We start from the raw sequence: 15,589 nt of genomic DNA on the forward strand, positions 1-15,589 counted from the left end.
TCAGTGAAATGATTACTTAAGAGCCCCTAACCGACAATGCAGTTAAAAAAATGGATAAGAATAAGAAATAAAAGTAACAAGTAATTAAAGAGCAGCAGTAAAATAGCAATAGCATGACTATATACAGGGGGGTACCGGTACAGAGTCAATGTGCAGGGACACTGGTTAGTTGAGGTAATATGTACATGTAGGTAGAGTTATTAAAGTGACTATGCATAGATGATAACAACAGACAGTAGCAGCGGTGTAAATGGGGAGTGTGCACATAGTCTGGGTAGCCATTGGATTAGGGTGTTCAGGAGTCTTATGGCTTGGGGATAGAGGCTGTTTAGAAGCCTCTTAGACCTAGACTTGGTGCTCCGGTAACGCTTGCCATGCAGTAGCAGAGAGAACAGTCTATGACTAGAGTGGCTGGAGTCTTTGACAATCTTTTTGGCCTTCCTCTGACACCGCCTTGTATAGAGGATGGCAGGAAGCTCGGCCCCAGTGACTAGGCACCCTCTGTCATGCCTTGTGGTCAGAGGCCGAGCAGTTGCCAGGCAATGATGCAACCAGGATGCTCTCAACAGTGTACCTGTAGAACCTTTTGAGGATCTGAGGACCCATGCCAAATCTTTTCAGACTCCTGAGGGGGAATAGGTTTTGTCGTGCTGTCTTCACATGACTGTCTTGGTGTGCTTGGACCATGTTAGTTTGTTGGTGATGGACACCAAGGAACTTGAAGCCCTCAACCTGCTCCACTGCAGCCCCATCGATGAGAATGGGGGGTGCTCAGTCTTCTTTTTCCTGTAGTCCACAACCATCTCCTTTGTCTTGATCACATTGATGGAGAGGTTGATGTCCTGGCACCATATGGCCAGGTCTCTGACCTCCTCCCTATAGGCTGTCTTCCCGGTTATCAGGCCTACCACTGTTGTGTCATTGGCAAACTTGATGATGGTGTTGGAGTCGTGCCTGGCCGTGCAGTCATGAGTGAACAGACAGTACAGGAGGGGACTGTGCACGCACCCCTGAGGGGTCCCTGTGTTGAGGATCAGCGTGGCGGATGTGTTGTTACCTACCCTTACCACCTGGGGGCGGCCCGTCAGGAAGTCCTGGATCCAGTTGCAGAGGAAGGTGTTTAGTCCCAGGGTCCTTGGCTTATTGATGAGCATTGAGGGCACAACGGTGTTGAACGCTGAGCTGTAGTCAATGAATAGTATTCTCACATTGGTGTTTCTTTTTGTCCTGGTGGGAAAGGGCAGTGCGGATTGCAAAATAGATTGCATCATCTGTGGATCTGTTGGGGCGGTATGCAAATTGGAGTCGGTCTGGGGTTTCTGGGACAATGGTGTTGATGAGAGCCATGACCTGCTTTTCAAAGCACTTCATAGCTACAGACGTGAGTGCTTCGGGTCGGTAGTCATTTAGGCAGGTTACCTTGGCGTTCTTGGGCACAGGCACTATGGTTGTCTGCTTAAAACATGTTGGTATTACGGACTCTGACAGGAAGAAGTTGAAAATGTCAGTGAAGACACTTGCCAGTTCGTCAGCGCATGCTCACAGTACACGTCCTGGTAATCCGTCTGGCCCGGTGGCCTTGTGAATGTTGACCTGTTTAAAGGTCTTACTCACATCGGCTGCGGAGAGCGTGATCACACAGTCTTCTGGAACAGCTGGTGCTCTCATGTATGTTTCAGTGTTATTTGCCACGAAGCGAGCATAGAAGTAGTTCAGCTCGTCTGGTCGGCTCGCGTCACTGGGCAGCTCTCGGCTGTGCTTCCCTTGGTTGTCTGTAATGGTTTGCAAGCCCTGCCACATCCGACGAGCGTCAGAGCCGGTGTAGTATGATTTGATCTTTGTCCTATATTGATGCTTTGCCTGTTTGATGGCTCTGCGGTGGGCATAGCGGGATTTCTTATAAGCTTCCGGTTTAGAGTCCCGCTCCTTGAAAGCGGCAGCTCTAGCCTTTAGCTCAGTGTGGATGTTGCCTATAATCCATGGCTTCTGGTTGGGGTATGCACTGTGGGGACGACGTCATCAATGCACTTATTGATGAAGCCAGTGACTGGTGTACTCCTCAATGTCATCGGAGGAATCCCCGAACATATTCCAGTCTGTGCTACTAAAATAGTCCTTTTGCTTAGCATCTGCTTCATCTGACCACTTTTTTATTGATCTTGTCACTGGTGCTTCCTGCTTAAATCTTTGCTTGTAAGCAGGAATGAGGAGGATATAATTATGGTCATATTTGCCAAATAGAGGGCGAGGGAGAGCTTTGTATGCTTCTGTGTGTGGAGTAAAGGTGGTCCAAAGTTTTTTTCCCTCTAGTTGCACATTTAACATGCTGAAAAAAAATTGGTAAAACAGATTTAAGTTTCCCTGCATTAAAGTCCCTGGCTACTAGGAGCACTGCCTCTGGGTGAGCGTTCTTGTTTGCTTATGGCAAAATACAGTTCATTCATTTCTGTCTTAGTGCCTGCCTCTGACTGTGGTGGTATGTAAAACTGCTATGAAAAATACAGATGAAAACTCTAGGTAGATAGTGTGGTCTACAGCTTATCATGAGATACTCTACCTCAGGCGAGGAATAGCTCGAGACTTCCTTAGATATCGTGCACCAGCTGTTATTTACAAAAATACAGTCCACCGCCCCTTGTCTTACCAGACGCCGCTGTTCTGTCCTGCCAGCGTAGTGTATAACCAGCCAGCTGTATGTTCACTGTCGTCGTTCAGCCACGACTCCTTGAAGCATAAGATATTACCGTTTTGAATGTCCAAATTGTCCAAAGATTGCACGTTTGCTAGCATAATGGAAGAAAGTGGGGGTTTATTCGATCGCCTACGAATTCTCAGAAGGCAGCCCACCCTCCAGCCCCTTTTTCTCCGCCTCCTCTTCACACAAATCACAGGGATCTGAGCCTGTTCCCGAGAAAGCAGTATATCGTTCATGTCGGGCTCGTCAGACTCGTTAAAGGAAAAAAGGGTTTCTGCCAGTCCGCGGTGAGGTTTCGCTGCCCTGATGTCCAGAATTTATTTTCGGTCATAAGAGACGGTAGCGGCAACATTATATACAAAATAAGTTACAAAAATAAGTTACAAACAACGCAAATAAACAAACAAAAAAACAATCGTTTGGGGGCATGTAAAACATCTGCCTTCTTCTCCAGCTCCATTTTAAGCAATGTACACTGTGCAAATACATAAATAATTTCTCATTACAGGTTAGGCACACACATGTTCCAGAATATGGGAGCAGGAAAAAACACTTCCCTGTGGAACACGGAGTGCAGTACTGTATGGGCCATAAATGTACCAGACATGACTAGCCAGTACAAGGTGTTCTGTTCAACTGCAGCACACTAGGTAGGTAAAGACTATAGAGCCCTTACTGTGTTATTCTACTGAGCATGTCTAAGATTAACTTGATGTCATTGGTATAATATTTACAAGTAACCCAACTGGATACGTCATGGATATGAATGGCGTAGAGAGGCTCTGTGAGAGATGAGGTACAGCTACAATTTGTATTGTTAAGATATGAAGTACTGTAACTCCCACTCAAAGAAGACAGAGAACTATGGAGTGAAGATAGAGTGTGGTCTGGGGCAGCTGAGGTATACATAGTAAGCTGTGTCTAGGAGCCAGAGTTAACCCATCACTCCACACTGCTCGATTTTCATCCACATTGAAGTAGGCCAGCGAAGGTTCAAACAACTAAAGCAGAGCTCTGGGTGGTAGAATAGCTCTGGCATCCAGATGGCCATTCACACTGTGCTTCCTGTGTCACAATCAATTTAACCTCTCACACTCATAACGTTAGGGCGCTGCTGCCCTCAACAGGACAATCTAGGCATTTTATTTATGTATTTTATTTCACCTTTATTTAACCAGGTAGGCAAGTTGAGAACAAGTTCTCATTTACAACTGCGACCTGGCCAAGATAAAGCAAAGTAGTTTGACACATACAACAACATGGAGTAAAACAAACATACAGTTAATAATACAGTAGAAAAATAAGTCTATATACAATGTGAGCAAATGAGGTGAGATAAGGGATGTAAAGGCAAAAAAGGCCATGGTGGCAAAGTAAATACAATATAGCAAGTAAAACACTGGAATGGTAGATTTGCAGTGGAAGAATGTGCAAATTAGAGATAGAAATAATGGGGTGTAAAGGAGCAAAATAAATAAATACAGTAGGGGATGAGGTAGTTGTTTGGGCTAAATTATAGATGGGCTATGTACAGATGCAGTAATCTGTGAGCTGCTCTGACAGCTAGTGCTTAAAGCTAGTGAGGGAGATGTTTCCAGTTTCAGAGATGTTTGTAGTTCATTCCAGTCATTGGCAGCAGAGAACTGGAAGGAGAGGCGGCCAAAGGGAGAATTGCCTTTGGGGGTGACCAGAGAAATATACCTGCTGGAGTGCTTGCTACAGGAGGGTGCTGCTATGGTGACCAGCGTGCTGAGATAAGGGGGGACTTTACCTAGCAGGGTCTTGTAGATGACCTGGAGCCAGTGGGTTTGGCGGCGAGTATGAAGCGAGGGCCAGCCAACGAGAGCGTACAGGTCGCAGTGGTGGGTAGTATATGGGGCTTTGGTGACAAAACGGATGGCACTGTGATAGACTGCATCCAATTTATTGAGTACGGTATTGGAGGCTATTTTGTAAATGACATCGCCGAAGTCGAGGATCGGTAGGATGGTCAGTTTTACAAGGGTATGTTTGGCAGCATGAGTGAAGGATGCTTTGTTGCGAAATAGGAAGCCAATTCTAGATTTAACTTTGGATTGGAGATGTTTGATGTGAGTCTGGAAGGAGAGTTTACAGTCTAACCAGACACCTAGGTATTTGTAGTTGTCCACATATTCTAAGTCAGAACCGTCCAGAGTAGTGATGCTGGACGGGCGGGCGGGTGCAGGCAGCGATCGGTTGAAGAGCATGCATTTAGTTTTACTCGTTTTTAAGAGCAGTTGAAGGCCATGGAAGGAGAGTTGTATGGCATTGAAGCTCGTCTGGAGGGTTGTTAACCTCTTGATGCTATGGGGGCGCTATTTCATTTTTGGATGAAAAACGTTCCCGTTTTAAACAAGATATTTTGTCACAAAAAGATGCTCGACTATGCATATAATTGATAGCTTTCGAAAGAAAACACTCTGACGTGTCCAGAACTACCAAGATATTTTCTGTGCGTGCCCTAGAACGTGAGCTTCAGGCAAAACCAAGATGAGACGGCATCCAGGAAATGAGCAGGATTTTTGAGGCTCTGTTTTCCATTGTCTCCTTATATGGCTGTGAATGCGAGAGGAGTAAGTCTGCCCTTTCTGTCGTTTCCCCAAGGTGTCTGCAGCATTGTTACGTATTTGTAGGCATATCATTGGAAGATTGACCATAAGAGACCACATTTACCAGGTGTCCGCCCGGTGTCCTGCGCCGAAATTGGTGCGCAAAAGTCAGCTGCAAGTATTTTTCCATGGAATTTAGAGAAGAATGCAAGCTTCCACGAACGATATATCAATGAAGAGATATGTGAAAAAACACCTTGAGGATTGATTCCAAACAACGTTTGCCATGTTTCGGTCGATATTATGGAGTTAATTCGGAAAAAGTTTGACGTTGTAGGTGACTGAATTTTCGGTTCGTTTCGGTAGCCAGATGCGATGTACAAAACGGAACGATTTCTACACACAGACGCTTTCAGGAAAAACTGCGCATTTGGTATGTAACTGAGAGTCTCCTCATTGAAAACATCCGAAGCTCTTCAAAGGTAAATGATTTTATTTATTTGGTTATCTGGTTTTTGTGAAAATGTTGCGTGCTAAATGCTACTCAAAATGCTAAGCTAGCTTTGCATACTCTTACACAAATTAGTCAATTTCTATGGTTCAAAAGCATATTTTGAAAATCTGAGATGACAGTGTTGTTAAGAAAAGGCTAAGCTTGAGAGCAGACGCATTATTTTCATTTTATTTGCGATTTTCAGAAATCGTTAACGTTGCGTTATGCTAATGAGCCTGAGGCTTTAGTCACGATCCCGGATCCGGGATGGGGAGTTTCAAGAGGTTTAACACAGTGTCCAAAGAAGGGCCAGAAGTATACAGAATGGTGTCGTCTGTGTAGAGGTGGATCAGAGACTCACCAGCAGCAAGAGCGACATCATTGATGTATGCAAAGAGAAGAGAATCGGCCCAAGAATTGAACCCTGTGGCACCCCCATAGAGACTGCCAGAGACACACTGAACTCTATCAGAGAAGTAGTTGGTGAACCAGACGAGGCAATCATTTGAGAAACCAAGGCTATCTAGTCTTCCGATGAGGATGTGGTGATTGACAAGAGTCGAAAGCCTTGGTCAGGTCAATTAATACGGCTGCACAGTAATGTTTCTTATCGATGGCTGTTAAGATATCGTTTAGGACCTTGAGCGTGGCTGAGGTGCACCATGACCAGCTCTGAAACCAGATTGCATAGCGGAGAAGGTGCGATGGGATTCAAAATGGTCGGTGATCTGTTTGTTGACTTGGCTTTCGAAGACCTTAGAAAGGCAGGGTAGGATAGATATAGGTCTGTAGCAGTTTGGGTCAAGAGTGTCCCCCCCCTTTGAAGAGGGGGATAACCGCAGCTGCATTACAATCTTTGGGAATCTCAGACGACACGAAAGAGAGGTTGAACAGGCTAGTAATAGGGGTTGCAACCATTTCGGCAGATAATTTTAGAAAGAAAGGGTCCAGATTGTCTAGCCCGGCTGATTTGTAGGGGTCCAGATTTTGCAGCTCTTTCAGAACATAAGCTGACTGGATTTGGGAGAAGGAGAAATGGGGAAGGCTTGGGCGAGTTGCTGTGGGGGGTGCAGTGCTGTTGACCGGGGTAGGGGTAGCCAGGTGGAAAGCATGGCCAGCTGTAGAAAAATGCTTATTGAAATTCTCAATTATAGTGGATTTTTCAGTGGTGAGTATCCTATCCTCAGTGCAGTGGGCAGCTGGGAGGAGGTGTTCTTATTCTCCATGGACTTTACAGTGTCCCAGAACTTCGAGTTTGTGTTGCAGGAAGCAAATTTCTGCTTGAAAAAGCTTTTCTAACTGCATTACAGCAAATATATATATTGTGTGACTGCAGTCAACTGTAAATGTAAGAATGTGTGCGTGTCTCACCAGTGTCTGAAAGCAACAGTAGAGCTGAGTGAGGTAGGGGTGGCAGCCAGCTAGTGACAGCACTCTCTTCTCTGTCATAGTGCACTCAACATCATCATCCTGCAGAATTATGTCCTTCTTCAGCACCTTAACTGCAAACACCCGCTCACTGCTGTTCAACCGAGCCAGCATCACCTGAAATAAGAATAAACCACACACACGTTACTAACCCAACTCCAAACCCTCACACAGTCCCTTGTGGTATCGCTCTATAGTGTATCACTATTGTCTCACCTTGCCGAAGCTGCCCTTGCCCAACACCTGTAGGAAGGTGAAGTCAGTGATACCAAGCCGTCTGGTCTGCTGCTGAGGGTTTCCACTCGCCCTCCTCACACTGAGGGCCCGCTCCTGGCCCTGCCCTCCAGGGGACTGGGTGACAACAGAGTATGTATGTACAGTTGAAGTCAGAAGTTTACATACACCTTAGCCAAATACATTTAAACTCACTTTTTCACACAATTCCTGATATTTAATTCCCTTTCTTAGGTCAGTTAGGATCACCACTTTATTTTATGAATGTGAAATGTCAGAATAATAGTAGAGAGAATGATTTATTTCAACTTTTATTTCTTTCCTCACAATCCCAGTGGGTCAGAAGTTTAAATACACTCAATTAGTATTTGGTAGCATTGCCTTTAAATTGTTTAACTTGGGTCAAACATTTTGGGTAGCCTTCCACAAGCTCCCCAAAATAAGTTGGGTGAATTTTGGCCCATTCCTCCTGACAGAGCCGGTGTAACTGAGTTAGGTTTGTAGGCCTCCATGCTCGCACACACTTTTTCAGTTCTGCCCACATATTTTCTTTAGGATTGAGGTCAGGGTTTTGTGATGGCCACTCCAATAACTTGACTTTGATGTCCTTAAGCCATTTTGCCACAACTTTGAAAGTATGTTTGGGGTCATTGTCCATTTGGGAGACCCATTTTGCAACCAAGCTATAACTTCCTGACTGATGTCTTGAAATGTTGATTCAATATATCCACATCATTTTACTGCCTCATGATGCCATCTATTTTGTGAAGTTCACCAGACCCTCTTGCAGCAAAGCACCCCCACAACATGATGCTGCGACCCCCGTGCTTCACGGTTGGGATGGTATTCTACGGCTTGCAAGCCTCCCCCTTGTTCCTCCAAACATAACAATGGTCATTATGGTCAAACAGTTCTATTTTTGTTTCATCAGACCAGAGGACATTTCTCCAAAAAGTACGATCTTTGTCCCCATGTGCAGTTTCAAACCGTAGTCTGGCTTTTTTATGGCAGTTTTGGAGGAGTGGCTTCTTCCTTGCTGAGCAACCTTTCAGGTTATGTCAATATACAGTGGGGCAAAAAAGTATTTAGTCAGCCACCAATTGTGCAAGTTCTCCCACTTAAAAAGATGAGGCCTGTAATTTTCATCATAGGTACACTTCAAATATGACAGATAAAATGAGATTTTTTTCTCTCCAGAAAATCACATTGTAGGATTTTTAATTTATTTATTTGCAAATGATGGTGGAAAATAAGTATTTGGTCAATAACAAAAGTTTCTCAATACTTTGTTATATACCCTTTGTTGGCAATGACAGAGGTCAAACATTTTCTGTAAGTCTTCACAAGGTTTTCACACACTGTTGCTGGTATTTTGGCCCATTCCTCCATGCAGATCTCCTCTAGAGCAGTGATGTTTTGGGGCTGTTGCTGGGCAACACGGACTTTCAACTCCCTCCAAAGATTTTCTATGGGGTTGAGATCTGGAGACTGGCTAGGCCACTCCAGGAGCTGGAAATGCTTCTTACGAAGCCACATTCTTCGTTGCCCGGGCGGTGTGTTTGGGATCATTGTCATAATGAAAGACCCAGCCATGTTTCATCTTCAATGCCCTTGCTGATGGAAGGAGGTTTTCACTCAAAATCTCACGATACATGGCCCCATTCATTCTTTCCTTTACACGGATCAGTCGTCCTGGTCCCTTTGCAGAAAAACAGCCGCAACGCATGATGTTTCCACCCCCATGCTTCACAGTAGGTATGGTGTTCTTCGGATGCAACTCAGCATTCTTTGTCCTACAAACACGACGAGTTGAGTTTTTACCAAAACGTTCTATTTTGGTTTCATCTGACCATATGACATTCTCCCAATCTTCTTCTGGATCATCCAAATGCTCTCTAGCAAACTTCAGACAGGCATGGACATGTACTGGCTTAAGCAGGGGGACACGTCTGGCACAGCAGGATTTGAGTCCCTGGCGGCGTAGTGTGTTAATGATGGTAGGCTTTGTTACTTTGGTCCCAGCTCTCTGCAGGTCATTCACTAGGTCTCCCCGTGTGGTTCTGGGATTTTTGCTCACCGTTCTTGTGATCATTTTGACCCCACGGGGTGAGATCTTGCGTGGAGCCAGATCGAGGGAGATTATCAGTGGTCTTGTATGTCTTCCATTTCCTAATAACTGCTCCCACCGTTGATTTCTTCAAACCAAGCTGCTTACCTATTGCAGATTCAGTCTTCCCAGCCTGGTGCAGGTCTACAATTTTGTTTCTGGTGTCCTTTGACAGCTCTTTGGTCTTGGCCATAGTGGGGGTTGGAGTGTGACTGTGAGGTTATGGACAGGTGTCTTTTATACTGATAACAAGTTCAAACAGGTGCCATTAATACAGGTAACGAGTGGAGGGCAGAGGAGCCTCTTAAAGATAAAGTTGCAGGTCTGTGAGAGCCAGAAATCTTGCTTGTTTGTAGGTGACCAAATACTTATTTTCCACCATAATTTGCAAATAAAGTCATTAAAAATCCTACAATGTGATTTTCTGGATTTTTCTCCTCATTTTGTCTGTCATAGTTGAAGTGTACCTATGATGAAAATTACAGGCCTCATCTTTTTAAGTGGGAGAACTTGCACAATTGGTGGCTGACTAAATAATATTTTGCGCCACTGTAGGACTCGTTTTACTGTGGATATAGATGCTTTTGTACCCGTTTCCTCCAGCATCTTCACAAGGTCCTTTGCTGTTGCTCTGGGATTGATTTGCACTTTTCGACACCAAAGTACGTTCATCTCTAAGAGACAGAACACGTCTCCTTCCTGAGCGGTATGACGGCTGCGTGGTCCCATGGTGTTTATACTTGGGTACTATTGTTTGTACAGACGAATGTGGTACCTTCAGGCGTTTGGAAATTGCTCCCAAGTATGAACCAGACTTGTGGAGGTCTACAATTTGTTCTTCTGAGGTCTTGGATGATTTATTTTGATTTTCCCATGATGTCAAGCAAAGAGGCACTGAGTTTTAAGGTAGGCCTTGTAATACATCCATACGTACACCTCCAATTGACTCAAATGATGACAATTAGCATATCAGAAGCTTCGAAAGCCATGACATAATTTTCTGGAATTTTCCAAGCTGTTTAAAGGCACAGTCAACTTGGTGTACGTAAACTTCTGACCCACTGGAATTGTGATACAGTGAATTATGTATAAGTGAAATAATCTGTCTGTAAACAATTGTTGGAAAAATTACTTGTGTCATGCATAAAGTAGATGTCCTAACCAACTTGCCAAAACTATAGTTTGTTACAAGAAATTTGTGGAGTGGTTGAAAAACAAGTTTTTGCCTCCCGGGTTGCGCAGTGGTCTAGGGCACTGCATCACAGTGCTAGCTGTGCCACCAGAGACTCTGGGTTCGCGCCCAGGCTCTGTCGCAGCCGGCCGCGACAGGGAGGTCCGTGGGGCGACGCACAATTGGCCTAGCGTCGTCCGGGTTAGGGAGGGTTTGGCCTATAGGGATATCCTTGTCTCATCGCGCACTAGCGACTACTGTGGCGGGACGGGTGCAGTGCACGCTAACCAGGTCGCCATGTGCACGGTGTTTCCTCCGACACATTGGTGCGGCTGGCTTCCGGGTTGGATGCGCGCTGTGTTAAGAAGCAGTGCGGCTTGGTTGGGTTGTGTTTCGGAGAACGCATGGCTTTCGACCTTCGTCTCTCCCGAGTCCGTACGGGAGTTGTAGCAATGAGACAAGATAGTAACTACTAACAATTGGATACCACGAAATTGGGGAGGAAATGGGGTAAAATAAATGTAAAAAGAAAAACGAGTTTTAATGACTCCAACATTAGTGTATATAAACTGTATGTGTCTAAGTACGTGTGTGTGTCAGTTGAGGCTGCTGAGGGGATAACAGATCATAATAATGTCTGGAACAGAGCAAATGGAATGGCATCAAACACATGGAAACCATTTGTTTAATACCATTCCACGTATACCAGTCCAGCCATTACAACGAGCCTGTCCTCCCCAATTAAGGTGCCACCAATCTCCTGTGGTTTGTATGTGTGGGTTAACTTGGCACACTATTTCTTCCTCTCCCGCTCTCTCTTTTCATCTAGTTAGCATACCAGTGAGTTGCGTTTGGAGAGCCCCCCAGCCTGCAGCCCCATCTCTGCCAGCTTGTTGGCCAGCTCCACACTGTTGACCCCACAGCTGGGTGCTACGTTGCCCTTACAGCGGATGTGTACGTTCATCTTACAGACTGCAGAGGACAGACACACAACAGACAGGAAGTACAGTTTAATAAGCCATGAAAATGGAACACCTGCCTATAAACATCTGAGAGAGCGAGAGAGCAAGAATATAAAAAATGAGAGAAAGAATCTTACTCTTGCAGTGTAGACCCTGTCTGACAAGGCCCCACAGTAGAGAACCACAATGGTCACAGAAGGTGGGAGCCTTAAAGTTGTGGATGTTAAACTTATGGGGGACGTTGATACTGAAGCCTTGATTGGTGGTCTGTGAATGAGAATTTATCAGAATGTCATCACATTGGCCCAGTGGTATAACATTTACATTTACATTTAAGTCATTTGGCAGAAGCTCTTATCCAGAGCGACTTACAAATTGGTGAATTCACCTTATGACATCCAGTGGAACAGCCACTTTACAATAGTGCATCTAAATCATTTAAGGGGGGAGGGGGTGAGAAGGATTACTTTATCCTATCCTAGGTATTCCTTAAAGAGGTGGGGTTTCAGGTGTCTCCGGAAGGTGGTGATTGACTCCGCTGTCCTGGCGTCGTGAGGGAGTTTGTTCCACCATTGGGGGGCCAGAGCAGCGAACAGTTTTGACTGGGCTGAGCGGGAACCGTACTTCCTCAGTGGTAGGGAGGCGAGCAGGCCAGAGGTGGATGAACGCAGTGCCCTTGTTTGGGTGTAGGGCCTGATCAGAGCCTGGAGGTACTGCGGTGCCGTTCCCCTCACAGCTCCGTAGGCAAGCACCATGGTCTTGTAGCGGATGCGAGCTTCAACTGGAAGCCAGTGGAGAGAGCGGAGGAGCGGGGTGACGTGAGAGAACTTGGGAAGGTTGAACACCAGACGGGCTGCGCCGTTCTGGATGAGTTGTAGGGGTTTAATGGCACAGGCAGGGAGCCCAGCCAACAGCGAGTTGCAGTAATCCAGACGGGAGATGACAAGTGCGTGGATTAGGACATGCGCCGCTTCCTGTGTGAGGCAGGGTCGTACTCTGCGGATGTTGTAGAGCATGAACCTACAGGAACGGTACTTAATAAGGTACTTAATAAGTAAACAATACTTTAAAGGACTACTTAAGTAGTTTTGGCGGGGGTGTATCTGTACTTGACTATTTATGGAAACTTTTACTTTACTACATTTCTAAAGATAATAATGTACTTTTTACTCCATACATTTTCCCTGACACCCAAAAGTACTCGTTACATTTTGACAGAAAAATGGTCCAATTCACACACTTATCAAGAAAACATCCCTGGTCATCCCTGGTCATCCCTGCTGCTTCTTATCTGGCGGACTCAGTAAACACAAATGCTTGGTTTGTAAATTATGTTGGAGTGTGCCCCTGGCTATTCGTTAAAAAAAAAACATTTGTGCTGGTTTGCTTAATATAAGGAACTTGAAATGAATCATACTTTTACATTTGATACTTGAGTATATTTTAGCAATTACATTTACTTTTGATACTTAAGTATATTTAAAACCAAATACTTTAATATTTTTCTCAAGTAGTATTTTACTGGGTTACTTTTACTTGAGTCATTTTCTATTAGGTATGTTTACTTTTACTCAAGTATGACAATTGAGTACTTTTTCCACCACTGCATTGACCTCAGTTTGAATGGGAGACCATGTAAATACTGTATGTTATAAACCACACAGCCAGCAGGTAGCAGTGTGTGCTCAAGCAAACCATCATATGGCATCATGTCATTGTGCCAGTTTGCTTCAGCAGACAACTATCCTGCAGCAACAGGAAATGTGAATTATTATGTGGATTATAATGAATGGACATTTTAAGGGAAAATAAAGTCTGAAATTTCAAAGTGGAAATTACAAGCTTCAGAAGCCTTTTTAAACCTGCATTGCAGTTCTCCTGCAACAGGGTGATCAAATTAAGATCCTACATCTGTATTCAGTAGCTTGATGTTGTTCACCCACAACAACTCAGCACAAACAGCATCCGGGGCAGGGTCCCTGACTGACACAGTTCCTGAATAAAGATATTTTCATCTATGTCTGAAGGCCATCTGACTGGATCTGTATCTATCAGCTGATGCACAATGCACCTGTAGAACAGACGATTTTGACTCTGGAATCCCCCGGATAGTCGAAATGGTGTATTTCAGGTACAAAGACAACTTTTTGTCTTTGCATTGTCAGAACACATTCCATTGATGAGAGAGTGATTTTTGGAATGTGGAGGGGTGGGTGTTCTAGTAATGACATGACAGAGCTGTTACAGCGTTATTGTAGTGTAATAGGGGTATGGTGTTAAAGTTCAAATGGCTCGTCTCTGTATGTTGTCTCACCGGCTCCTTGACAGGCTTCTTCATGCGTGGACACATCGTGACAACCAACTGATGACATCGCTTGTGAACCACACAAGTGCATACTGGAAAACAGACAGAGAATTAATCAAAACAACAATCAAACCATGTTTTTCATTAACACAGCCGTTAAGTGTGAAAGAAACCCTGACAAAGGCATCAGCTTCCTGCAGAAACACTAGGGATTTTTATAAATTGATTCTGAGAAAGACCATGTGGCTTAATTATTTGAGATAGAGGCCGGGCACTGTGAGATGATTGGGTTTTGGGTTCAGCAGCTCAATAATAAAAAAAGGCCGTGTGAGAGAGAGATCAGTCTCTGTGGCGTAGCACTGACTTCCTTTCTGAGTGGGCTGGTGGTCACATAAATGGTGTGAATAAGAGTGAGAGAAAAGAAACACTGGGGGTTTGAGCAGAAAGAAAGACTCAAGAAAGAAAACAGTGAAAAGGAGAAAAAGGGTCACTCACCTTGGCATTGGTAACCCTGCTTCCCAAAAACACCCCTGTAACAGAAGACCTGACAGTCAGGAATCATGCAAAGCATACTGTTTACATATGAAATATATTGTAACTGGCTGTTTCTATTATAAACCATCGACAATACTATCACTATGTGTAACACGTTAGATGAACTCTGAGGTGAGGGCAGTGGAGTGTGTGTGGTCTTGTATTACTATCCTTGTGGGTACCGGAAATCCCCAAGTCTCCACAAGGACAGTGAATCAAGGAACATTCTCCCAAAGACTATTTTCAATATAGGGATTAGGCTTAGGGTTACAATTAGGGATAGGAGTTAAGGTTAGTGTAGTGTTAGGGTACCAGAATGGAAATCAATTTTAGGTCCCCTCAAGAATAGTAAAACATATGTTGTGTTTGTGTGTGTGTCCTTACCAGATGAACTCTTTGCAGTGGAAGCAGAAGGTGGGCTGCCGTAGGAATGTGGACATGAACTTGTGTCCGTTGACCTGGTGAATTTTGCGTTTCACGGCCCCCTGCCTCTTCCTGTTGAACTGCTTAAACACCTTCACATTCCCCGTGGCGTCATCTTAGATCATGGGAACAGAATGGGATGGGGGTCAGACAGTATTGGGATTCCAGCAGCTAGCTTGCTGCTATCCGAGTGGCTACTCCTGGCTAACGAAGCAAGCATCCAGTTAGCCTGGAACTAGCCTCGAGCTAGGCCCATCTCCCGGCTAGCCAAAGAGGTCCTTCAGCCAATTCTTGGGCTACAATACCTATTTTTCCAATTGGCCATTTTACTGCCGAACACGGAGCCCCGCCGATCCATCACGCCTGGTCTACCGATGTAACCGTCGGAGGGGTCTCAACAGGCTATTCTGTTACGATGTCGCCGAAGAACCATCTACTAGCCTCAGCCCGCTAGCTTTTCTGAACTTTGTGTCCCCTGCTCGCCTAGCGTAGTAGTGACTACTGAACAGCACCCTGACTCACCTATTGCTGCTCTTTTGACCCTATGATCACTCGGCTACACAGCGGATGCCCCCTGTACTGTTTCAATAACACGGTACCTCATTTTGTTTACCTGTCGGCCCCAGCCTTAAACTCAGGTCCTGTATGTCCTAACCAACCCGCTCTG

At 44.9% G+C, this 15,589-nt stretch overlaps 1 protein-coding gene across 1 annotated transcript in view; it reads right to left on the reverse strand.

The window, feature by feature from the left end:
- LOC135525803 (protein kinase C eta type-like) overlaps nucleotides 1–15,589 on the reverse strand; it is a 57,217-nt gene that overhangs the window by 19,978 nt on the left and 21,650 nt on the right. Inside the window, exons 3-9 of the mRNA XM_064953683.1 lie at nucleotides 14,884–15,037; nucleotides 14,461–14,495; nucleotides 13,975–14,057; nucleotides 11,798–11,927; nucleotides 11,537–11,670; nucleotides 7,403–7,537; nucleotides 7,130–7,303 (exon numbers count right to left, since the gene is read on the reverse strand). Of these exons, the coding sequence (XP_064809755.1) occupies nucleotides 7,130–7,303; nucleotides 7,403–7,537; nucleotides 11,537–11,670; nucleotides 11,798–11,927; nucleotides 13,975–14,057; nucleotides 14,461–14,495; nucleotides 14,884–15,037 (845 nt within the window). The remainder of the gene's footprint in view (nucleotides 1–7,129; nucleotides 7,304–7,402; nucleotides 7,538–11,536; nucleotides 11,671–11,797; nucleotides 11,928–13,974; nucleotides 14,058–14,460; nucleotides 14,496–14,883; nucleotides 15,038–15,589) is intronic.

This window comes from Oncorhynchus masou, chromosome 32 (assembly GCF_036934945.1).
Source record: "Oncorhynchus masou masou isolate Uvic2021 chromosome 32, UVic_Omas_1.1, whole genome shotgun sequence".
Lineage (NCBI taxonomy): Eukaryota > Metazoa > Chordata > Actinopteri > Salmoniformes > Salmonidae > Oncorhynchus > Oncorhynchus masou.